This window comes from Myiozetetes cayanensis, unplaced genomic scaffold (assembly GCF_022539395.1).
Source record: "Myiozetetes cayanensis isolate MyiCay16 unplaced genomic scaffold, myiCay2020 scf9, whole genome shotgun sequence".
NCBI lineage: Eukaryota > Metazoa > Chordata > Aves > Passeriformes > Tyrannidae > Myiozetetes > Myiozetetes cayanensis.
Genome location: NW_026088185.1, coordinates 29,585,735 through 29,610,044, shown reverse-complemented (window position 1 = coordinate 29,610,044; position 24,310 = coordinate 29,585,735). Strand labels below are relative to the sequence as shown.

The 24,310-nt window shown below is 43.5% G+C and overlaps 2 protein-coding genes across 2 annotated transcripts in view; one reads left to right on the top strand and one right to left on the bottom strand.

Moving 5' to 3' along the window:
• The window catches only part of TMEM37 (transmembrane protein 37), a 132,704-nt gene that overhangs the window by 7,130 nt on the left and 101,264 nt on the right, over positions 1-24,310 (top strand). The gene's annotated exons all lie outside the window — the stretch shown is intronic.
• On the bottom strand, positions 1,379-20,828 carry SCTR (secretin receptor). Its single transcript, XM_050340552.1, is given in 15 exon segments — positions 1,379-1,560; positions 2,485-2,526; positions 2,699-2,837; positions 2,922-3,013; positions 5,592-5,661; positions 6,200-6,260; positions 6,350-6,503; positions 7,315-7,447; positions 8,424-8,521; positions 8,817-8,920; positions 12,889-12,999; positions 17,064-17,190; positions 20,604-20,705; positions 20,708-20,764; positions 20,766-20,828. Coding segments are annotated over 15 exon segments (1,530 nt in total). The 3' UTR covers positions 1,379-1,383.

Sequence of the window (24,310 nt, the reverse complement as noted above, 5' to 3'; positions counted from 1 at the left end):
ACCAGGAAGGGGCTGTGTGGGATAACTGGGATAAATCTCAGCACTGGCAGAGAAAAAAAAAAACTTTTCTTGAGTAATGTCAGTTTCAAACAACGCTAATAGCACTCAAAAACCTGCTTGTGTACAGATAATTTAACCTTGAATGCCTCCTTTGAACTTCTCTGCATGTTTGCCTTCAGATAAAATGGCAGAAGACTACAGTGTAGGCATTTGGTGTGATTAAAAGCTCGTTAGGGCAGTTTTGGCAGAGGGGGTTGGGAAATGCCGCTCAGGCAGCATTTGACATACCATGAATGTTTTGCCAATGTCTTTAGGTGATAGGGAGGAAGGATGAGTGATAAACACCTTTGCATTCTGTTCAATCATCTTTGCCCTTGAAGAAACCCAGCCAAGAATAGCCCCAACTAAGAAAATGCAGATACAAAATCAAGTAGGAGACTTGGTTGCATTTGTCGGACAACTATTTTATCCCTTTGCCATTCAAACCAGGAAATTTCTTATTTCTTATTTATGTCCCTAAGAACATAAAGCTGTAATAGCTCCAATACCTTGTGACAGCGTATTATAGTGCACAGTCTTGCAGATTTCAGCACACTGGGTGACTGTAGACTCTTAAAGAGATTTTTGGTAGCCAATATGGCATTTCTTTTTTTTCACAAGACAGGTTCTACTGTCCAGTTCAACTGAGTTTTAAACATCTCCAGTACTTTCATTTCTTCCCTTCAAAGACAAAATGGACCAGTCTCAGAGGTGCAGACACGATAGGAATGAGCTGTCTTTCTGATGTTTTTTTGGCCACCCTTGGAATATGCAATAACAGCTTTTTTACCATTTCAAAATGATACAAATATCCAAATTGGACCGTTGTTGTTTCCAAGGTCTCCACTGTTAAAAGAGGCAAAGGAAGAAAGCTTTGAACCTTGATAAATTTTAGGTATTAATTAATTTTGCATTTCAAACCCAGGCACTGTGTTTAAGGATGACATGTAACCTTCATCATTTAAAATTAAATGTCCTCCCAGCTTCCACAGCAGAAGAAATGGAAAACATCTAAAACTCATCAGCCTGGATTAGCCTAGAAGCTGTTGGATAGCCACATGTAAAATGAAAGTTCACATTTAAGGTGGAAATAGCAGCTGAAAAATACTGATGTGGAAAGAAACACAAATTACTGTGGCCAGAAACTCAAGGAAGCATTTTGGCCCATTTTGCTTTGCAAAATAACTGTGGGACTACACAGGATATACATGAACAGATGTGCTTCAAGAACTGTTGACCTACAGCCAAGTCCCACTTTTGGATACGTACACAAGACTCCCAGCTCAGCCCATGGGATTTGACCATGTGCATCTGGGCATGGAGGTATCCTCCAGGCATACAGTGTTAAAGCACGCTTGATCTTTGGAGGGTTTCTCTCCTGTGCTCTGGTGGGCTCGGCCTCACCATGTGCATCTCTTGAGTTAAGCCGCTTCCTCCGTTACTCGCTGAGGTGCTGAGATGCTGACGCAAGTGTTTGCTTAAATACCACTGCCTCCATTTTCTCTGAACTTCCAGCTGAACCTAGGTAGAAAGGTCACAAAATACTTAGTTCAGCTGGTTTATCTTGGAGGCCTGCACTGCGGAGAGCAGTGTAACAGGAAAAGGAGAGCGGGCTACCTGTGCCAAGGCTTGGGTTTATTTATTTGACCCTCAGTTTAAGGGGTTAGGATAGGGCCTGTTTCTTGACACTTCCAGTGATACTGTTGCTGCAGCCACACAATTTTCTATTTAATCACAGGTGAAACTGACCACAGAACCTATCTGGCCTTAGTAAGTGTTTGGTTTAGATTTTTCCAGAATTCTATTTTAAGTTATAAAAACAGGATATTTGAGGTAAAAAAAAAAAAAAAAAAGGCAGGTTTTATTTTCAAAACAACTTTTTCTAAACCCTGTTAAAGGATCAGTCAGAATATTTCAAACTCCTCCTTCATTTCAATGTGACTTTTTCTCCTTAGGCAATGGTTTAGCATTTCAGAGTGCAAGGAGCCTGGGAGTTATCATGAAACTACAAAGGAAGTGGTCCCTCTACCAAAAGCTTTAGCTTATGAGAATACTGATAAATTTGGACTGGCTATAGCTCTTGATAAATTCCCTCCCAAGGATCAAGCAAAGAAAACAGCCATGGGATGACAGGTAATAGCACCATACGTCAGAACCAGTCGGTTGTCAGTGTGACTGTGTGCGGGACGGTGCTCCCACCCTCCATTCCCAGACAGTAAAAATGCTATCTGATTGATGAAAGGGTTGCAATAGTTGAGAGGTGAAGTTTGCATCTGGCATACAATTACTTAGGCTTGCCAGGTCCAGGAGGTATTTCATAAGTGATGTTAGGTAGCTGGGAGGAAAACCCTCAGATAAAACCTGTAATTCTTTGGGGAATTTATCCCACTGATTAGTGAGCCATGCTTCAGCAATAAAAAAGAATGTTATACACACAAAACTCACCTCACCATTAAGAAAACAATAAAGTACAGCCACAACAAAGCCCTAAAAGATAAAAAAAACTGTGGTCACAGAACTGCAGCTCCAGCTTTTGAATGGGGATGAGGCATCTCAAGGGAAGTCAGACAGCTTGGCTTTGCCACTGGAAGTCTGCTCGGTTGCAGCATCAGATGTTCTACCTCTTATTTTAAAGAAATAATAGCTTGTCAAATATTACCTGGAATGATCCAAGAGCCAATTCAAAAAACAGCTGAATTTCCATTGTGCCGCTGCTTGCATCTTCAGGGAAGAAAGCAAAGATGATGTAGTGGACCCCAAAAAGAGGGATGAGGAGGAGTGTTGACTTTGCAAGTCTCCTGAGAATGAAAACAGAGGGGAAAGGTGGTGTAGAAGGAGCAAGAAGAGCTCAGGTGGGCTTACACGGCATGTAGGGTACATACTTGTATTGGTTGAAATCACTACTCCGTCCTTCAGGTGAGCTGAGCTTCCTCATCAAAATTCTTAAAATGTTGATGAAGAGAATGAAATTAATCTGAAAAGAAAATAAAAAAGGTAAGAATGTAAAAACAAACACAACACAAACAGTATCCATTTAGGTAACTGCCAGCTATCAGCAGAGCCAGTTTGGAGTGTTTGGGCAAAGGAGGCAGAATAGTGTCCATGTCCCCATCCCAGTCTCTGTCCCTGCCTCTCCAGCCTGCCTGGCCACCCTGGGCTTGGGCGCTGGCTGCTTTCCCTGCCAGTTTGCTGTAGATTCAGTTTGGGCATGATCAGGATTTATTATTCAGACAAATCATCAACAGGAAGGGAGACCAGGTGCTTCGGTAGGATCCCTTCTGGCTGTGGAGTTCAGACAGTCTCTGCCCAGTCTCCTCCCACTTTGGTTGCTAGCAGAGGGGCAGCACTGGAGCTATCACTTGCCAGCTGGGACTGCAAGTGCCAGTTGTTCCCTGCCAAGAGTGGTTTAAGATCACAGAGGAAAAGTAGTCAAAAGTGGGGAGAGGAGAGAGTTGACACTGAAGTTCTTCCTTTTGCACTTTCCTCCTCCCCAAGGGTGGATATCAGATAGAAATGCTGATCTGCTGCTCAGTTTGGGTGAAGATGAGGCAATAGCTGTTTCTGCTCGTTTGGCCCTCAGGCAAAGAGTGGGAGTTGCAGGGAAGGCACAGCCTGGGGTTGATCTTGTACAGCCTGCAGACCTGCACCCCTTTTGCAACACCCTGCGCTGTGTCAGGCCCTTAACCTTTCCCTGTGCCTGGAAACACCATCCCAGAGGTGCATTCCTCTTCATGGCTGCTCGTATGTGCCTATCTATGGACATTGGAGCAGGGCTCTGGGGTATTGGGTTTCCCTAGAAGAAGCAGGTCCACTGGAGATGGGACTGACCCAGGAAGCCACGGGGTTCCCTAAAATTATTGGATGGAAACGGAGCAAGTTTGGCTGCATGGGTGTCTAGAGTGTACTGGTGGTTTGGGGAAGCTGGGGAAGAATGAGGAAAGAAGTAGAGCTGGGAGGAGGTAGGAGTGGGGATCATGAAAAACTGAAGTATTTCAGGGGCTTGGGGAGGAAAAGGAGGTTTGGGTCTGGGGATTCTGGGGTTTTTAACCCATTAGGCCAGGCACGAGCCATGTAGGCTGAGCAGGACTTTTTGTTGATGAAAACCACAGGAAAGGGAGAGCAGCAGGATTCCTGCCGGGAGGAATTATCCCCAGGCAGGACAGAAATGAGCGTGAGCCTGGGAGCACAAAGGTGTTTATCGGTGCTGTTTTTCTGCCCTTTGAACTGCTGAGGGCTGTGAAGAATACAGAGATTAGATCTGTGTTCTTAGGATCTGGCTGTTTGTTTGGTTATGGGCTTGACTAAAGCCTCTTTTTGGGTAAAGAGGCAGAGTCGTGCAGGCGGCTCCTACCTTCTGTGGCTAAAGTAGACATGATCAGCATTCTGAGGGAACTGGGAAGGCGATAGCAGGTGGTGGCCGCCAAAAGATAAACTAACATAGTGCTTTTTGTCTTGCAGAATGCCTGGATCTTGTTGGCATTTAAATATTGCTGAGTGACTCCTAGGCTGAGGGTTGTTTTGTTAAGAAAAATAAATGCCGTGGCCTCCTTAAGTTGATCCCAAATCACTTGTGCAGTCTCGTGGGGTTGCAGGATTTCTCACTGGTAAACCAGAGCAGAACTTTAACCCACCATCTCTGCTGCCCTGTTTTCTGAGGGTGTACAAATGTTTCAGTTTGTGTTTTGCAAACAGTTCTTACTGACAACGCAAAAACCTCAACCATCTCTTGGGTCATCTTGGACTGTCAGTATGTTACTTGAGAGAGCAACCTGCAGTTCACGTGTTTCAGGACTAGGGTTTCAGACAGGTCATTGATACGTGGTCTGACCCAGAGCATCTCCATTGGGCACAACAACTATCTCCAAGCAGCAGCTCCAGCCCCTTGGTACCTAAGTCTCTAAAGGTGAGCACGAGCAAATATTCAACCACAGCTACTGACTACTATGTGTACCAAACTGGTCTTGCCATCACTACTGCCATTATTACTGGGCAGGTTCACACTGAGTTTCAGTGCCTGTGCCTTAATTCATCGAGCAATGCTATTATTGTATAATTGCTGTCCACTAATACATGGAGTGTGCAGTCTGTTAGCTGTTTTCATTGCTTAAAACAAAAGACAGTGGTCATGTAAGGCAAAGTTGGGTTTGTTTTTGCTGAGAGGGGCATTGACCAGAAGACATAAAGGCAATTGTATGGAAATGTACAGCCACTCATTCCTCCTCCAGAACCTTCCTTGAAACAGTCCAAAACAAGCTTCCACAAGCCAGCCAAGTTCATATGAAATCAACAGGATGTAGAAATCTGATCTTCTTTAGGCTCTTGGTTCTTGGGAGGACAATCTAGCTTTCCTTGTGAACTTAGCTTGAGGGCATTAGTGACTAAGTCCTGCTGAGCAGAAGCTGCTTAAGCAGTAATTTATGTGTCACACCAGTTCAGACACATGTCTAAGATTGGTTCATTAACACACTTCTAAAGCATGTTGAGTAGATGGTCTCTGACTTTACAGTATTTGAAAATACAGTTTGAATCTGCTTGTCCCAGAAAAGACTTACAAAAATAGACAAAACTATGGGGCCTCTAATGATCCACCAGGTATTGGCATTAGTGTTAATGTCCCAACACCTGTAAAAATAGAAGAGAAGGTGCAGTCAGTTATCAAAACACTGGTGTATTTTCAAAGAGGTTTAGTCTGTTTTGCACCTCAGGTAGGCCCCTATCCCCTTCTCTACAAAATTAATTTCCCACTCTCACTTAGTGGTACAACATGTCTTACAGATAAATGTCCACCTCCATTGGACAGCAGTTTGACCTTCTCATAAAGTACAAACATTTTCCCAAAATTTTGGAAGGGAGAAAGAGAAAGGAACAAAGTTTCACCATTCAGAAAGTCAGATACAGATACTGAAAACATCATGGCCTTAATTCATACTTGAAGGCTATCTCCTACCCTTGAAAAATGCTCAAATGGAATTTGATGTATTTCCTCAGGTTGCTCAGCTACTCCCACCCACACAAGGATCCAGGCTCCCACCACAGCGGGATGCTGGTCAATTTACTTGGCTACCAGCAGTTAGAAATGAACAGGATCCCATGGAGCAGCCTGTACAGAAGCTGCATGCTCTCCTTGGTTTGCCAGCTTCCTCCCCTCCATACAACTTACCCAATATTCTCATGGAACTGCCTGGCAGCCGCCCATGCAGCCACAAACATGGTTGGGGCACCTGCAATTGGAAAAGCTAGTTACTGCTTCAGGAGTCCATCCCCAGAGCAAAACAAACCCAGTTATTCTAACTGAAGGGAGAACCAGTACCCCATCCGAGGACAATGAACCACCAGAGGAACTTCCTTTCCGAGAAGAATGAAATAAACAGGAGAGTGTGGAGATACAGTCCCTCCACGAGGAGCCAGCTGTAGTTAGACATGATACAATACTGAAAGAAGACCATGGTGAGCTTGCAGCCAGCCTGAGGAAAGAGATGATAATTAGCTTTTGCCTGGGTTTGTACCTACCTTTTAACAAAGAGAGTGAGCTGTAAGTTAATCTTGGCAAATAGAGGTTTTATAGCAATTAGGGAACTAAATGGGTGTCCTCGAGACAAGCATTCACATGACAAGAAAGCAGGGATGGCACTCCCTAAATGCATTAATCAACTGCCTCACTAGAAGAACTGAATGTGACATGGGCACATGGATTCAGATTACTGTCTCAGAGGAATTTTACTATTACTACCTTCTGAGTATCAGTAACCCTAATATCACCTTAGAGAAGCATGTAAATGTATCTATCAATCTTTTTTTTCCCCAAGAAAAACAGTTGCTAAAGACAAACTAAAATGTGCTCAAAATGTTCTTTTTCAGCAACAAAAATCCAGCAAAACCGGTGGGGTAAAACAAAGCAAGCTTATATTCGTTTCTCTCCCTAATTCTCATCTTTTAGTTTAAAGCATTGACCATCATCTCCAGTGTTGCTCACCCCTCCACACGCCCAAATTTTCAAAATATTTTGCTGCCAGTCAAAAGAAAAAGGCAAAAACATTTCAAAATTTGGAAGATTCCTTTCCCAGACTCTCTGATGCAAACCCTTATCAGGTCTGTAAGTCAGCAATATTTAATGTATTCTCAGAGAAGGGGCAGAGCACACCTTTCTTCTCCCATAACCCCTCATGATGAATGTAAAGCTGGGATGGAGATTTCCTTCCCTGTTCACTAGATCCTGCTAGGATCCTGCTGGGAGACTGAGGGGTGGGTGGAGCAAGCTGGAAGGCAGAGGGTTACCGTGTGTGCCCCACAGTAATTTATGTCTTCGGAGGAAAACAAAACGGCATCCTTGATGAAGTTGGATGAGGCTCGCAAAATGAACGATGTGAAGAGATGCATGTGGATGTAGTTCCTTGTGCAGCGAAGTCTTCTGTGAAAAAAAGAGAGAGGAGATCCCATGAAGTGACATTCCTTGCCAGTGTGGGGAGCCTGTGACTGTAAACAGCAGGTTTCAATCCTTAGTACTGCTAAGCTGGCAAATGAAGAACAATGTTGTTCTGTCTGTGAAAGAAAGGCTAATGCATCTCCCAAGAGGGATATCCTAGAGAAAATCTTAAAAAGCTACAGTCACATCTGCTCCACTCAGGTACTAAAACAAGCTGAACCTTGCCAGAAAAACTGTGATTTCATGCCAATATGCTTGTTCTAGCCTCCCTCCCTCTTTCTGGAGCAACACGAACCCAAGGTGTTTGTTCACACCTTGGTGAATTTATTTATTCTGCCAGCACAGTACACTTGTGCCTGCCATGTTTTCTGTATTAAATCTCCACATAATCTGTGTCTGGAGGCCGTGCAGCCTGAATATAAATTTGCGAAGTGTTTGGGTTTCCTTCTACCCAGACATGCTGCCCTGACATTTACTGTAAGAGAAATTATAATTTCACTGAATAAGCAGCACAGTACAAATTCCAGGTTACAGGGGTGCGTGAAGATAAGTTGACTGTAAGATTGCTGATAGAAACCTGAGACACGTTGCCAGAAGTCAGTGCAGTGACACTTAGAGCAAAGTTTTAGTCACCATCTGAAGGGAAGAAAAGAGCAGCAGGGGGAGATACTCTGCCCAATGGATGCTGAAGTCATGGGAAGACTTCAGCAGGGAGCTGGTGTAAATGCCATCTGCAACATTCATCCAGCTACATTTTCAAAGAACAGGAGAGCACAATATAATGAGCAGCTCTGACCTTTTTTGGGAGTCGACTCGGAAATAAATTTCGTCACTGATTTCTGTGAAGGTTTGCAGGAATACCTCAATTTTTAACTTGCCTTGAAAGTCAATAGAAGGATTTGTGTCAGCTGAGATGACCAGAAGTCCTGGCCAAACACAAACCAGAGACGTTTCTCCTCACCTGAAAGAGGCCAGGACTGCTAAGGCTATCATCAGTGTCACGAGGGAGGTGCAGTATCCAACGGTGTACATGGTCTTCAAGGTCATGAAATAGGAACGCTGCAGGAAAACACATAGTCACATGTTTACCTTTGTCTGTGTGGTAGAGATTAGCCCATGCCAAGAGAAAGGTGCCTCCTCCTATTTAACAGCTAAATTTTCTTGTAAAATCAGCTACTGAAATTTTACCCTGAGCAACTTATTCCTATCACTTACAGGAAGCATTCACACTGAAAACCACCAATAACAATAACCCCACCTGAGTTAGATCACAACATCATTCAGTCTCTCCTTAACATGTTCCTCCCCCAGGGCCCCAAAGCAGCAGATCTGTGGTCACGGGCACTCGACTCACTCTTGCGTCGTTGGTCGTGTCATTGACATTGTAGCCACAAGCAATATCAGGTCTTGGATACGGGTCTGACCAGCCCTCATTTGTACAATTTCTGTAGACAAAGCCTGTATGGTAACAATAAAAAAAAAAAAAATAAAAAAAAGACAGAACAAGGTATGACCATTTCCAGTTGAATCTTTGGTCTCCTCAGGGGTCAGTCAGCACAACGTAGGGTTTCTTCAGGATCCAGGAGAATATGTGCCCTCAGGCAGTGCACTCTGCATAGCTGGAGGTGAAATGCAGCTGAGCTAATTCTGTTGATACTTGCCCAGTGTATTTGTGTGGGTCATAATATTGTTTGCCCACTCAGGGATGACCGTGATGGATGTGTTTTTATTAATTGCAACATAAATAATACTGCTCAGTACATCTGGTGTTTCTTGGCCACTATTCCAAGATCAGCAAACACATGACTTGTTCAATCACAGATTCATACTCCATGTAAACCTGATACTTTGCTGAATGCTCCCACCTCCTTACTCTGGTTTGTCATGCTCCAAAGAGACAAAGAAACTGTAGATGGTCATGGATTTTTGGTGAGATTTAAATGGAAACTAAAAGGCTTTTCCACATATCCAAGACTGGACATTATTTTACACTGTTGATTTCCTTGCTTACTTGCAAATTAAAGGCTAGGACGAGATTATCCTCATTTAAGTTCAACTTCTGAAAGCTGAATTCTTGAGTCCAACTGTGTTCCTCATGTCTGTCTTTGGAGAAAAATAGGCATTTGCGGAATCCAAATTCATTTTTAGGGCAGATATCCATAGAGGGCAGTTTGTCTCACCCACTTCTGCTGACTTTTAGTCTCCTAAAGCTGAGTGAGATGGATCCCTAGCAAGCTGAATATGGTTGAATAGGATAGTTTCAAACAAATCCATGTGAATGTGTGGCACTAAAGTTGAAGTGGGAAGTCCTGCCTTACACACCTGACAATCTCATTGGAAGAAAATGACCCTAGCAGGCATGAAAGTTGCGTGCTGAGGAGAAGAGAAACTATTCCAAAGAAGTGAAACCACTGCCCACTGTCCTAATCACATCGATCTGTCAGGTAAGACCCATAGTTAAGAAGCATGGAATGAAATCCTGGCTTTTTTACAGTGATTGCAAAGCTGGCAGGAACTGAGAGGGGACATGGAATCAGCAGCTCTTTTTAGTACAAGCCTTGCCAGAAGGCACAATAAAAAGTTTGCTTTTTGCCCACACATTTAATCATGAAGACACTAGGGCATCTAGCTCTTGCAAAACATCCCCACAGTGTTGAGGGAACGGAGGGAGATGTACATGCAGCAGTGTTTGGCAATGGTTTATGCTCTTTGGAGCCCTGCTGGGATTGTCAGGACAGAGCTGGGGCTCCTGCTACCTCTGGGCTAATATTGGTGACCTGACAGCATCTCTGCACTTGATTTGAACTCACCTCTGTAAACCTGCAAGGCACAACAAATGTGCTGAGAACTCTGAGTGGGAAGAGCTCTGGGTGTGTCTGTATCAGACTATTATTCTGATGCTGTTTTGAACATCTTCTTCCAGCTTAGCGTCTTTGAAAGGGCCAGGTTTGCTTTGTGAGGCAAGTTTTGTATGCCTTGCTGCAATACAGCAACAACAGGAAAGAAACAGGTCTCCCAAACAGTTCTCCCCAGGCTGCCTTGACACTCAACAAGGGAGTGGTGTGATGGCAAATTCTCCACTTCAGCATCAACTACTAAGACACAGCATACTTAATCCAGAGCAGAGCACTGTGCTTGTAAACACGCCTGTAACTGGTTTTTGCCTGAGGCTGTCCAAGCAGATCAGACAAGAAGGAGTGAAGTTCTGTGTTGGTGCTCGATTTCATTATATGCAAAGCGCAGGAGATTATGCCAGGCATGTTCTAGGGATGGACATGAGCAAAATTTCAGCCGTGCTTCTTGCTTATGGGTGGCACACACACTGGAGAAACAGCAGTGTGCCGCACTCAGAGCAGACTTGGGGTCTACACACTGTTTAAGGATCAGTGCTTGGTGTTTACTGGTGCGTTGGAGGCTTTTGAAGTTGCCTAGGCAAGGGGGAACTCTGCCTAAAGAGATGGCTGAGGAACTGGGGCCGTGAGATCTGGCTTTCTCTGCCTCTGAATCTTCAAAATTGTCACACCTTCCTTTATTTCTTGCCTGAGACACAATGTGAAGGTATGGATGTGAACTTAAGTTGTGTTAATTGGTTCCAGACGATTTTGTTTCTTTGGTCTGTTAGGTGGTAAGGGACCAGGCACTTTGGGCTGCAAATGCAAGTCTAGATGTCAGCACAAAACTCAACAGCCCAGAGAGCAGGGTTTGGGCAGAGCTCAGAGCCAATCTGCATGGCTTAACCTATGGGCTTTTGCAATTTGTGGCTGCCCATCTGCTTTGTAAGTGGTGAGGAGAGAAAACTTTTGCTTTTGTTTTGAAGCAAGCAGATCTTTGTTTTTCTTTTTCAAAATTGCTTCAAACAGAGCAATGACTGTAGCAGTAATTAAATGCAGGAGTCACAAGCCAGCCACAGTATAAAGTCAAAGAAGAATGTGGCTATGAGAACGAGGATAAGTTTTTGCTGACTTTGACCCAAAATGCAAGATGCAGAGGCAGAAATAAGATGCAGATGCCGATGGGCCACATCTTGGGGTTCTACTCTGAACACTGTCACTCTGATTGCTGTTTATCAGAAGTGGTTCAGGTTTCAGCTTCTCCTTAAGGAGGGCAACTAAACTGTAAGCTGTCAGACTATCTCCAAGATAACGCAGTGAACATTTGAGATGTAATTATGACCTTTGGATGTACTAGCTCCCGCTGTCCTCCCTGGTAGGAAGGCCAGAAGCAGGGAGCAGTTCCCTCTAGTGGCTGTGCCAGCAGGGATTTCATTTAAAGGCTGGTATCCATACACTAAAGATTTGTGAGAGAATGCCAGATGGATGATTTCTTCAGCGACCTGCGCCTTTGTGTAGTTTATCCTTTGTCTTTAAACCAGATTATAGGGCTCAGTGGGCAGATACTGTTCGTGTGTACAGAAAGTAGCATGGTATTTATTTTAATCTGAGTGGCTCACAACTGATTTTATTTAAGGAGCACTAAGTGCTTCTCTTCTGAATTATCTAATCTTTATTAGACAATCTAATACTTTGTCTCCTGTTCCTCCCTTCATAAAATGAATTTGTCTGCTTTTCTGTAAGTACTGGACCTCATTAATCTGTGCCCTATAACTGAAGAACGCAAAACTCTCTTCTGACTTGAATCATTAACTTGCTCAAGAGAAATGTAAGCACATTTCTTAGGCATTACTTGAAAACTAGAAATGAACAGAAAGCAGGCTTACTTAATAGCTCATGATTACTGTAGCCTACAGGGAATAAATTTCAGTTCATTTCTAGCTTAAGTCCCAGGAAAAGGACAAGCATTGCTTGAGCTCATCTCAGTTTGACTGAGTTTTTTTGGTGAGCCGTGAAATCCGAGTTTCCATGAGTTTGTGACACTTGTGTGGAGCCTGTCACAGCCAAAGGATAAACTCCCAGTGCAGATTTCCTCTTGATGGAGGCAAAAAAGGGATCTTTTCTGCCTATCTGTCTGGATGTTTTGCCAAAACTTGTGTGAACTTAATGCTGTGCGAGGTTTTGTCCCCATCAACCTCAGCTAAGATCATCCACTAGCTCCAAGAGTTATTAAAAGGGGAAAGCAGAAATAAACACAGAACCTGAGTGGAGAAAACCCTTTCCCTTGAGAAACCATGCTAAAAAACCTGCTTTTCAGGATAGCATTTACTTCCTGTACTTTTTTCCACCTGATTAAGAAAAATAAATGCTTAAAACATCTTGCTACTTTAATTCCAGGATTTTAAATATTAAACTTCGTGTTGGAAACTGAGCTGCTAAGTGACCGTTGTTCTTTGAAAGAAGCAGGGACAAAATTCCCCTTCAAGTTAAGACCTGACAGTGGCATCTTTGTAAATAAATAAAAAATAAAGTGTTTCATAAATAACTGTTTAATAAAAAACACCTCGGGCAGGAAAACTGTAATTTTAGTGTTACCTTTTTTCCCAGTCAGCATCTGGAAGAATTCAGGGCAGTGAGCATTGACCGTCTGTCCCACAGTGGACGAAGGCCAGCAACTCATGTTATCCCACATTCCAGCACATCTGCCTGGGGGGGCAACAGTGAAATACCATCAGCATCTCCCAGTGACGTGACACTGTGAAACTTTGTCCAACAACAAAGCACTGTGAAACATCTCGAAGCAATGCAACATGGTGCAACATCTCCCCATGACCAAGGCAGCTACAGAAACAAAGGTGCTCAGTACCCTGAAAAGCAAGCTGGATGAGACAGAGAAAGTCCTGCTGAGACCTGTTGAAGCCTGGATAGGACAGAATAGGCCCTGCTTGCTTCAAACAAGCCCCAGCAAGCTTCAGACCTGTCCCTTTCTGGTCCTTGACTCCTCTCATCTCTCCCAGACACACAAAGAGCAACTCGAGTCATTGTGAACTTCACATCAGGACCTTGGCTACCCATCTGTTTTCTGGAAAGTACTGAATGGCCTGGAAAGATGAAGGAAACCACATGTGAATTTTTTAGCTTGCTTTCAGTCTTTCTAAAGCTTCCACTTTGAGTCACCCTAATGGCTTCCTTACATAATACTTTTGTAAACAGGAAAAAATACAACTTGATGACCCTGCTTGAGCAGGGAGGTTGAACCAGATGACCCACTGTTGTCACTTCCATCCATACCCACTCTGTGATTCTGTAATTCTGTGACTCTGTGATTCTGTGACTAGGAGTTTAAACAGCTTCAGAATTATACTGGGGAAAGGACAGAGAGGAACAACATCAATGTCATTCTTTTATCACCATAAATTATTTTATTTATGGCAAGACTGTGCTGAAGTGAATAATGCCAAGAGACCACTCACTGGACTTGGCTGCTCAGATTCACCCTGTTACCCTCAGTTAGGTGCAAGGGCTGCTTATGTTAAGGATGGATTTGTCATGGTCACCTCCCAAAGTCAGGGTGAGAAGGAGAATTTTCCAGCTGCACCTTTGGCTTGTCTGTGTTGCCTTCTGGCAGGGCTGGTGTAGAAGCACCAGGCAGCTCATCCAGTGGTCAGTGGAGCACAGCATGATGGGGATCTCTACATGAACATCTTGCTTAGGTGCTGGAGTCTGGCATGGATGAATTTTAACCTGCAGTGCAGAGTGTTAGTAGAGAAGACCTACATTTCATGCTCTTTGTGCTACAGAGAAACTGCAATCTTGCCATTTCTTATTTTGCTCTTTTCCAGATATAGGCTGAAATTATTCAGGTTCATTCCCTTTCTTTCACTCACCATCCATGGTTTTAGCACAGCCTTCATTGTGGGTTTTGTAACAAGACAGGGGAAGAAAAAGGCCACTGGATCACGCCAGCACCACCGTATTTCTGGTGTATCTAGACGTCTGCTGTCCGCCCTGCATGCTCTCTGAGAGCTGAGGGGAGGAAGTGCTGACCAAGCACCCCCTCAAACGCTTCATGTTTTATAAGCCCAGCCTCCCATTAGCCTAACAAAAATATTTACATTTCTAGAAATGCATTGATTTCCTCCAGCGCAATAGTGCCTGAGAATACAGAGCTGTTCACCTCAGCTCTGGAGTCCTCACTGTGCCAATGTTTATAGGACTTGGTAACCATTTACTTCAAAGCAACAGTTTAATGGTAAACAAAACATCACCTTGGGTGATATTTATGCCTTGACATGCTGCACTATTTGGGTTATTAAACCTTCACGCCAATACCACTGGCATAAAGCCCCCCAAATCAGACTCAGTGCACAGAAAAACCTGGAAAAATTATGATGTTGAGGTGGTTTCCATACAGGAGGAGAAAACAAAAAACAACTGAGCCATTCCTCCTGCAGGTGGGCTTCTTGCCATTCCTCATGGACCTAAGCTGGTGCCACCCACCCCTACCTAGCTAAAGAGCCTCGGGGTGGAGGCAAAGCACAGCAACACCTCCCTGACATCCCTGTGCTCTTTGGGATCTCCCTAAAGCAGCAAACAGAGCATTCCCCAAGCAGCAATACACGGTGTCACCAGGATCAGAGGTCCCAGATCATCAGTAGCTTCCCTGCCCTGCACCCAAGAGAATTACCCTGTCTTCACTCATGTGCAAAAAAGAACCCATAACTGTGACTTGTGTTACTTTAATGTTACACTACGCCCTTTACCAGGCTAATGGTATCACAAGGGCAGAGTCCCTTTTCCCCTATACTGCAGGAGGATAAGAAACACTCACTGCTCAGGTACTTTGTGCCTTATTCACCAGCAATGAATCCTGTGTGATTGTGCCATCTTCACAGGGATGTGAGCAGGGCAGGAGAGACGCTGGTTGGAGGCATGGCGGGAACTTGTCCCCTGCTTGCAACAGTCGAAGCTCCTGGGGCAGGGACAGGTGCAGGTGCAGGATATGGAAGGTGACCAACACCCTGCAGAGCCGCCTTCCTCCCTCCCTGCATGACCCACCAAGGGCATGCACTGAATCCCAGAGCTTCGTTTCTCTCTTCTTCAAACTGAAGTCCCTGTATGGGATTTTCTGCACATGGTCTTCAGACATGCAGATACTTAAAGGCCGGAGGTATTTTCATATGTGTTATTATACAGATAAAAGCATTACTCCCTAATTTATCCAAGTAAAGAAACCCTCTTAGGGTTCAGTAGAATTTTAGGTAGAAGTAACCTGTTAAAAAATTTCTAGTAACAAGAGGCCTCAGTGGAATTTTAAGATGTGAATCCAACTTAAAATTGGATTAAGTCTCTGCTGAGGAGCTAGTATTTGACCAAGATAAAATAAGACCATTGGTAAAATGGTACTGCCTCCTAATGCTAGTGCTGGTCCATGCCTGCACAGTCCTGTGAAGTTTAACTTGTCTGCATGTTTGGAGCTCTGGTGCAAAGGAAACAGTGGAGCCATGTCAGAGAACCAAAGAAGAAAAATAGATAGGTTGACAAACCACCCTCCTCTTTGCTGAAGGAAACAAACAATAGTGATTTATTCATATCATCAAACTTCTTATAGGCAATGAGACAGATCTGTCTTGTGGAGTATCTGGTACCCTGCCATAGGGTACCCTGTCACTGCTACAGGGGGAAATGCCCTGAAGCTGTACTCACACCCATCAGTCTGCAAGGCTCACAGGGACAAAACAAGGTCAGAGAAAAATGCTAAGCATCCTAAGAAACCAAGTGATACATCTTCCCTCTGAGTCCTACCTTTGGGCCAGGTCACAGTAAAACAGTTCTGTGTCTCCAACATTCTCTCCTAGAGAGAAAGGCTTTGAAACTAAGAAAAAAACTCAGCTCTAGCTTATCTCTGGCCAGGACACCCTGCACACAGCCGATCTCATGTGAGCTCCTTCACTTTTCACACTGCAGAGGACCTTGCTGTGTCATGGTCCACAAAAGCCCACTGAAGTAGTTCAGTCTGTGAGATGCTGTGAACGACACAACCCCATCCTCAGTGCTGATGTCTGGTAATGCACAAAACATAGTCACATCTTGCCTTCCTAGAATGCTCCCTGTAAGATGCTGACCCAGCTGCTGCCTGGGGGAACTGACACTCAGTTCATAGGCAAGCTTTAATAATCGCTTGCAGTTATTTCTCTGAGACCCCTTGCGCATGAAAACGCTTGCTCAGCTGTGAAAGGAAAGCTGTCTACGTGATGAGGACTCAGTACCACAAAACCTTCCTGGGTCAAAATACTCCTTTAGATGATGATAAATCCTCAGTGAAATGCAAGAACTCTGTTATGTGGCAGTAAGTTAGAGTAAGGAGGAAGCAATGAGGACCTTCAGGCCATGTGATTTAAATGCTACCTGCTGGTCTTCATTGATTTTTAAGGCAAATACAGTTAAGTAAATTTTCACTTACTGGGGTGACTTTGTAAATTATCCTTGTTCAAGATGTGATGACTGAAATTTGCAAGATCTAGTTGCTGGTGCGTTCCCTAGTTGTGAAGACTGCAGTTGAACAACTGGATTAGAAGGTTCCTACAACTCTTGCTGTCACAGTAAGGTGTCAAAATACCACTCTCAAAGGCTTATAACAGATCTTACATGTTTTTTTTTACTCTTAAATGAGAGTTACACACAAAGTGCATGCACCCAGTGGGAAGGGATGTGAAGGTATCTGAGTCTGAGGCCACCCAGCTCATCTGAGAGCATCATTCAGCCTTTACCTGAGCTCTGGAGCAGATCATTTTCAGTCGTTCTGTTCTGTGCCTCCAGGGACAGGGTCTCAGCACACTTTTCTTCCTCCCTTTTCAGGACACTCAGGAGGTCACAGACAGGTGGAACAGCTTTGATCTACAAATTTTAAAAGCAGTGGAATCACTTTTCCTCTTAAAACTTCTATCATTTCAACAGAATTTACCCTTTTTATGCTCACATTCTCCATGCAAATCTATCAATTGATTGAGGGTAATATTTCCTTGAAATACAGACAATTACCTTGAAATACAGTCAATATTCATAATTCAGTCTGCATTTTTATAGTAGCAGCAGGCAAACACAGACTGAGTTTATGTCCTCTCCCTTTTGCTGACATTACTGATATTGAGAAAAATGTGTTATTCTGCTGAACTAAGTACATGAGCAGGATGCTCTTCCAAAAGACTGCAGAAACATCCAGGACACTGCTGGAGTCTCTTAGAGTAACAGAGAATTAATTGCTCACCCTTGGAAATTTAAAATGTAGACAGGTTATTTTCCTGGGCAGAAGTGAGCCAAATATGCCCACTTGTTGCAGACCACCCGAGCCTGTATTACTGCTACTGACCAGTTGCAGAAACCTATCTGAAAGCAGAATCTCACCCAGATTTTCATGAGAATCTAGATGGTAATTTGTCCTAAGGTAATTTTCTCACCTTCCCAACCTCCTTTCTCATAAAACAGTGTGGAAATGTAAGTGTTCACTCAATCCTTATGTAGCAATTAAATGTGAGTTTATAATTTTTTGTAGCTGGACCAAAATAAGTGAACAAAGCAAACAACTATAGATCATTAAAATTATATGTATTGAAAATCATTGTAAAATTATACGCAGGACAGGGTCCCAGTAGTTACATCATGCAGAAAAAAAGTACTTTTACCATTTCTATTATTTTAGCAGTTTCTATTCTTTTTGACAACAAAAATATTGAACATAAGTGGATTCCCATTGTAACAAATTAGATAATTCATCCCTCGTGAATAAACCCAAAAATCTCTATAAAATCCCACTATGGACCTTTTATGTACATATAGGTGTATATATATATATACACATATGTATATCTACACATATTGAAAAGATTAAAAGCCAGTCATCAGGATCTATTAGCTGAAAAGTATCAGATAGAACCTTTTTATGTCCTTTGTTCAGGAGAAGTTTAACCTGGTAGCATCATATTCCTACTTAACCTAATCAATCTTGTAGCATTGCTGATCACTTTCAGATTAGATTTGGGGTAGAGAACAATCCCTGAAAACCTTGTAATGAGAACTATTACTTTTCTACAATTAAATTTTAGCTTAACAGACATCAGAGACCATATTCCCATTATTTTGGCTAGAATATTTTCTGGGTATCAAACAAAGTTTGATCTTTTCAGCAACGTCTCATACCTCACCTAATTGGTCTGGTGTGTTTAACTTCAGCATCCTTCTCCCTTGTCTTTGTGTGTCATGAAATAAATAAACTAGAAACCACTTGGTTTTGCACAATGTATTGAATTTTCTGGAATCACACACACAAAGAATTCAGATGAAATAAACTGTCCTCTGATGCTAGGATTTAGATGAAGGTTGAATTTGATAATTTCTAAATATTGATAGATTTTTTTTTTAACGTGCATTATTTATCACTCTCTATTTTTATCTATTTGATTCCCAGCAGTAAAGCAGTTTAGTACACTTTCAGACTTCACAAGTGCAGGTGTGACAGCTAAGTCCTATAACATACTCTACTGTAATATCTCTGCCCAAAGTTGTCTTGAAAATATGTTAAAAAACAATATTAGTGCTGAGTATTTGAAGTGGCCAACACAATTTGTGTGGGTTGCATGTGGCTTGTTAGGATGGTACTGAACATATGCAAAAATAAATACTAGGAGTCATGTTAATAATCTCAGAAACAGGAGAACACTTCATCTTAAATAAGCCTCTACATTGTGTGGGCACTGTTTTCTTTTAAGAAATGTAGGTCCTAAGAAAGCTTTTGTTCCAGAAAGATTTAAAGTCTGTGTTATTTCTTTATGGCTAGAACGAGGCCACACGCTTTTAGCACACTCAGCTGTGAAGACCACCCTGATGATCTGATACAGCATTAGTTTCTTACATAAACTGTGTTGTTCAAGCAGGAATATGGCATAGTTACAATTACTGTTTTACCCCACAAAGTGGTATCCACCCTGTCCTTCTGACCAGCTAGATACCACTGCCTGGCAATATAGATGTGCAGTTAACAGGATTTTAAGCCCTGGGAAAGCAGAGAAGCCTTCAGGTGCTGGTTTAAAACCCTTGCTTTCCACAAACATAGTCCCTCAGCCAGTCTTTGCCAATGCCAGCATCTGAGAGGGCAGGCTGGGTGCGAGTGTGCGGATGTTTGCTGAGCGATGTGAAATCCGCTTCCCATGCCATGGCCAGATAACCCCACTTTGCTACCAGCTGTGCTCAGTCTCACTAGTGTTTAACATCTACAAGTGGGAGCAAACAGCCTCCCCCGCAGCTGGAAATCGAGGAGGAAAAGGGGCTCCTCTACGTGCCGTTTCTATGTCTCTTCCTAAACAGTTCCCTGAAACAGTTCTGATGTCCTTAACACTTTACCAGCTACTCAAAAGATAATTAACTCTATCCTAGCAAGGCAGGGGACAGGACATCCTTGTATTTTCTTTAAAGAGAAGGTATCAAACCCATTCCAAACAGAAATAGCTGTGATAACTAAATGTCCAGAACAGGCAAAAAGCTGCAGTTTGTAATATTGATAGCAATAGCCAACTACAGTTTTTAAACTGTGAAATGAATGGATCTAAACACTGCTTATTATTTATATTTGCAACCACAAAATTCATAGCCATTTCATTTGAGAGTAAGTAGGGTTAGTTTAATGAGAGGGTTTAACGGACAAAAGATGCCTGGCAGAATCAAAGCAGGTGTTTTGAAAGACTAGAAAAAGAACAAATAGAAGGAGGTACTCTTGGTGACACCCTGAGCAGCACCTGGAAATCACAGCCCAGGTTCTGCTGTCCTTCCTGACTGATCTGAGGCCCAGAGATCAGCAGTGACAATCTACCACAAGTCATAAATCTAAAAGAAAGAAAACAAACGTTGCAAGTTAAACACTGTTTAACATTCCCCCATTCTGAGTCCAGGAAGGCACTGCTAGAGGTGGGCATTGCCCCTTAGGGGTTTGATTGCTGGTATGAATCAGTAAAGCTTCCCTAAATGGTGTCAAATCTTTTCTCCTTCGTCACAGAACCTGTTATGTTTACCAAAGCAGCTTAGTAACACTGTTGTCGTTATACAGGTGAGGAAAACTGAGGCATCCAGCATCTAGTCATCTGTCCGCTGTCCATTAGTGCAGGAAGCAGCAGAAATAGGAATAAAATTTTTAAAATCCCAGGTTCTGCATAGATCTTTTTAAACAGACACACCACAGCTTCATGGAATAGAGACTAACTCAGTTACTCAGACAACATGTGGTTCCATGCAAATGGGAATAAATAGCTCTGAGCACCTACCGGGACAGCTGAAATCCAGATGATCACCCAGATTGTCCACATAGTCAATAACAGTCTGTTTTCTTCATACCTTGTGCATCAGAGGTCACCAGAATGTTTGTGTGCTCTCCAGTGTGGCTCCTAGCTCTTTTCACTTCATCCTTTTCCCTCCTTGCTTTTTGTCCTTCCCAGCTTTGACCATCCTTAGCCAATGTTTCTCTCCAACCGCTGAGCTCTAGAGAGCATCAACAGTGACAGGACCCTCCCCGTTCCCATCCACCCTGCAATCTCTCCTCCTCCTCCTCTGCAGAAGCGTCCTGTCCCAAGAATTACAGCACCTCTCTTGAGCGTGTTCCTACTGCCGTCTGCCTCCTTTCCCAGCTATTATTCACTGTTATCGATGGGTGTCGCTGGGGAATGATCATTCCTCATGCTCCCATGATAAGGGACAGGAGCAGGACTCCTGTGCAAGATGTCAGCTCCACAATAGCAGGGGTAATCAATCACGGGGAAATACAGCCCTGGAATAAGTGCTCTGCTGAGAAACCGAGTTGGAGGAATGTGACTCAGGCTGCCTGCACTGCTTCTGCTCTCGACAGCTCTGCATGTCAGCAAGCACACGGCCCTGAGAGCCAGGAATCAGGAGGCTGGCAGGTCCTGCTGCAGGAGAGCTGGCTGTCCACGGGTCCCACCAAGCCCAGGTGAGCACAACTGAAGACAACCTCAAGTCTGGTGTAAGCACCAGAGAAAGGGTACAGAGTGTCTGCTGTTCCCACCCCTTCCAAAGAGGACTCCAAATGCACCCTGGACTTTACCCTCTTATCCAACATCCAGAGAAACAGCCAGTCAGCATTTTAACCCAATGCCATAGCTTGCAAGTTGTCACTGCATTTGGATCCCTCAGCTACCTTGTTGTTGGGATATAGAGTCCAGCAATCCTGGGTTCCCCAAAGAGAGTTCTGCAGCAGTCCCACTCCCCTGGCAGCAGAGCACTCTTTGTTTTTCCAGGTTTTGCTTCTGTGGCAAAACTATTGTAAAGAGGCTGTGGGCTCACCTGAGTGTGAGCCCTCAGCTGCCAAGGTAGATGCTCCAAACCCTTGCTTTCCAAGTTCACTTGTAGCACAGTATGGAACGTGGCTTCAAAAAGGAGCAAAGGTTTTCACTGTGTACCAGTGCTCTCTCTCAAAGCACAGCAGTCCTCACCTTGTCTCAAAACACCTTTTACCACCTATTCCAGTTTGCTACCACTCATTACCCCGGACAGGTCAAACTTGATGAAGAATGCAGATGTGCTCCAGATCTGCCGGTAGAGTCAATGACTGTGGCCATGAAACATTTGTCTCTTTACCTGTGCACCAAAAATCCAGACATTGGATTAAGAAAGTCATCCACTGAGCAGCACAATGAAGGAATTTGGGTTTCCTAGCAAGTGCTACCCTTTCCCTGCCCACTCTGACCACAGTAACTCCAGTTCATCTCCACAAGTGCTCCTGAGGATTATTGAGTTGCAATGCTTCCTGTATCCCTACACACCACCCTCACCTCTCCCCACACTGACAGAGCAGGGATGAGGCAAGTGGAAGCATTTCCTCTAAATCCACACTACCTCTGACCTGCCCAGCTCCCACACTCACAGAATCCTTTCCCTCCGAAAGGGCAAATGCTTTCATCCTCCTTGCCCCTGTCCACACTAAACTTGTAGTGACTTCCATTTCCTGAGGACCTCTGCTTCCCACAGGGTTTGGTTGAAATTGGTCAAAGGGTTAAACAAACTGTTAAGAGGAGGTCTGAGAGGCAGCCAGACAATGTCATTACAGTTGTCTGAAGAAACCACACTGGCAATGCTGCATCATGTCAGTGGGGAGCCAAGTCCTTCTCTTCCTTTGGCTGAGGGAATATTTTATTATTCCATTCTTATTGTAACAGCTTCCCTTCAAAGCCAGCACTCTTGCCTGTGTTTATGTAGTCGAGGGAGCTTTGCTCCTGAAAGTACTATGGCATGTGGGGTGTTTTCTGAAACAGGCAATGGATGCCCAGGAGTTTGGAGAGATGGTGTTGGATTCAAACACCAATGGTGTGAATGTTTTGTGACCCTCTCACTATACTCATGTGCAGGCTGAGCATTTGAAAGAATCTGGATGCAAAATAAAACCTGGAATATTCTCACCTATGCAAACCACTGCTTCACTTGCAGCAGATGCCAGTGCCGGACACACAGTGAGGGCTGGGAAACCTGAGAACAGCAGCAGACCACAGAAAATTATTACCAAGAATTCACATATTCCAAAATTAGGTGTTTGTTTAGTTAAACAATGGAGCATTGCACTCATCTATGTGCATTTTTATCTACTCAGTATATTCACTTTAAATTTGTCACAGCTGGAATTTCTTTCAAGTCTCTTATTTAAATCAAAAAAGAAACATCAGAATTTATTCATGCAATATTGAAGGACTTTTAATTTTAACTTTAGGAATAAACAAAAGAAATTACTTTGCTTTGTACTACTCTGATTATAGGGTTGTTTACTTATCAAACACTAGACAACTTTGATGTAAACATTTATTTATTAAAACTTAAAATTTCCATTAGTGCTTCAGTCAAATAACTATTTTTTCCTTCCTTCACTAAATAATTAAATTGCTTGCAATGCCTCTATTACATCTTGACAATCATGCCTCACATTTCTCATCTGACGTTTGGAATATAGAGATAAAACTGAGGTGAGAATCACCTATTTAAATCCTGGTTCACAATCTTTAATAATACCAGCCTTCCCAAGGAAATCTGCAGGTTTGTTGACTGAAAACCTCCTCTTTTCACCTACCTTTCCCATACATATGCTACATCTCAGGAAACCTTACAGAGTGCTTTTCCAGAGGTGCGTCATATTCAGATCCTCTAATGTGAAAGCAGAGATGAATTTTGGTTTACATTCGAGATCACTGTCCAAACAGACAGATGCACATGCAAATTGTGTCCCTGTGGGAGGAGAAATTTGTTCACATGCCATTTGCTGTACTATGTTCCCACGTCCTTTTTCTTGCAAACAGGAAGAAAACCCCATCAAATCCACAGAACTAAACAAGTTCAGTGTGGGACATCGTACGTTCAAGTTCTGGAGCTGGCAATTCTATTTTCAGTGCCAACCCCTGCCACACAAAAAACCCGCAGCATTTTGCAGAGACCTCTCCCCTTGCCCCCAAGGAGCTGATTCGGGCAGCAGTTCTCTGTGAGGGCTCTCTAGCAGATGCATTCTGGAAGAGAGAATTCCAACTATCCTTCCAGCTTCTGAAGTGGAGAATAAACTTCCTTAATATGTTTACTCAGCTGAGGTGAATGGATAGTTTGGAAAAGCACTAGCTTGCTTTCTTCCCCTGATGGCCGAATCCCCAGATGGCCAAAGCTCTGCCCAAGGCAGATAGCTGCACACCTGCAGCTGTGAGGAAGAGATGAGTGCACACAGGAAAGGAGGTTTGGCAGGCAGAAGGTGCTGTAGGTACCTCTCTGAGGGGTTACATGCCTTGAGAGTGCTGTAGCATTCTGGGGCACATACAGAGGTGAGGTGAGGACGACTTCCAACAGAAAGCATGCTGTGAGACAGTGGAAGAGTGAGCTGGTGGATCAGTGTTAACATTGAATTTTCTCCCACACCGTGCTTTAATGCTGTCACTGAGCATCTCTCCCCAACCTTGCCAAGGGTTTTTCACAACCAACAGCAATTACATCC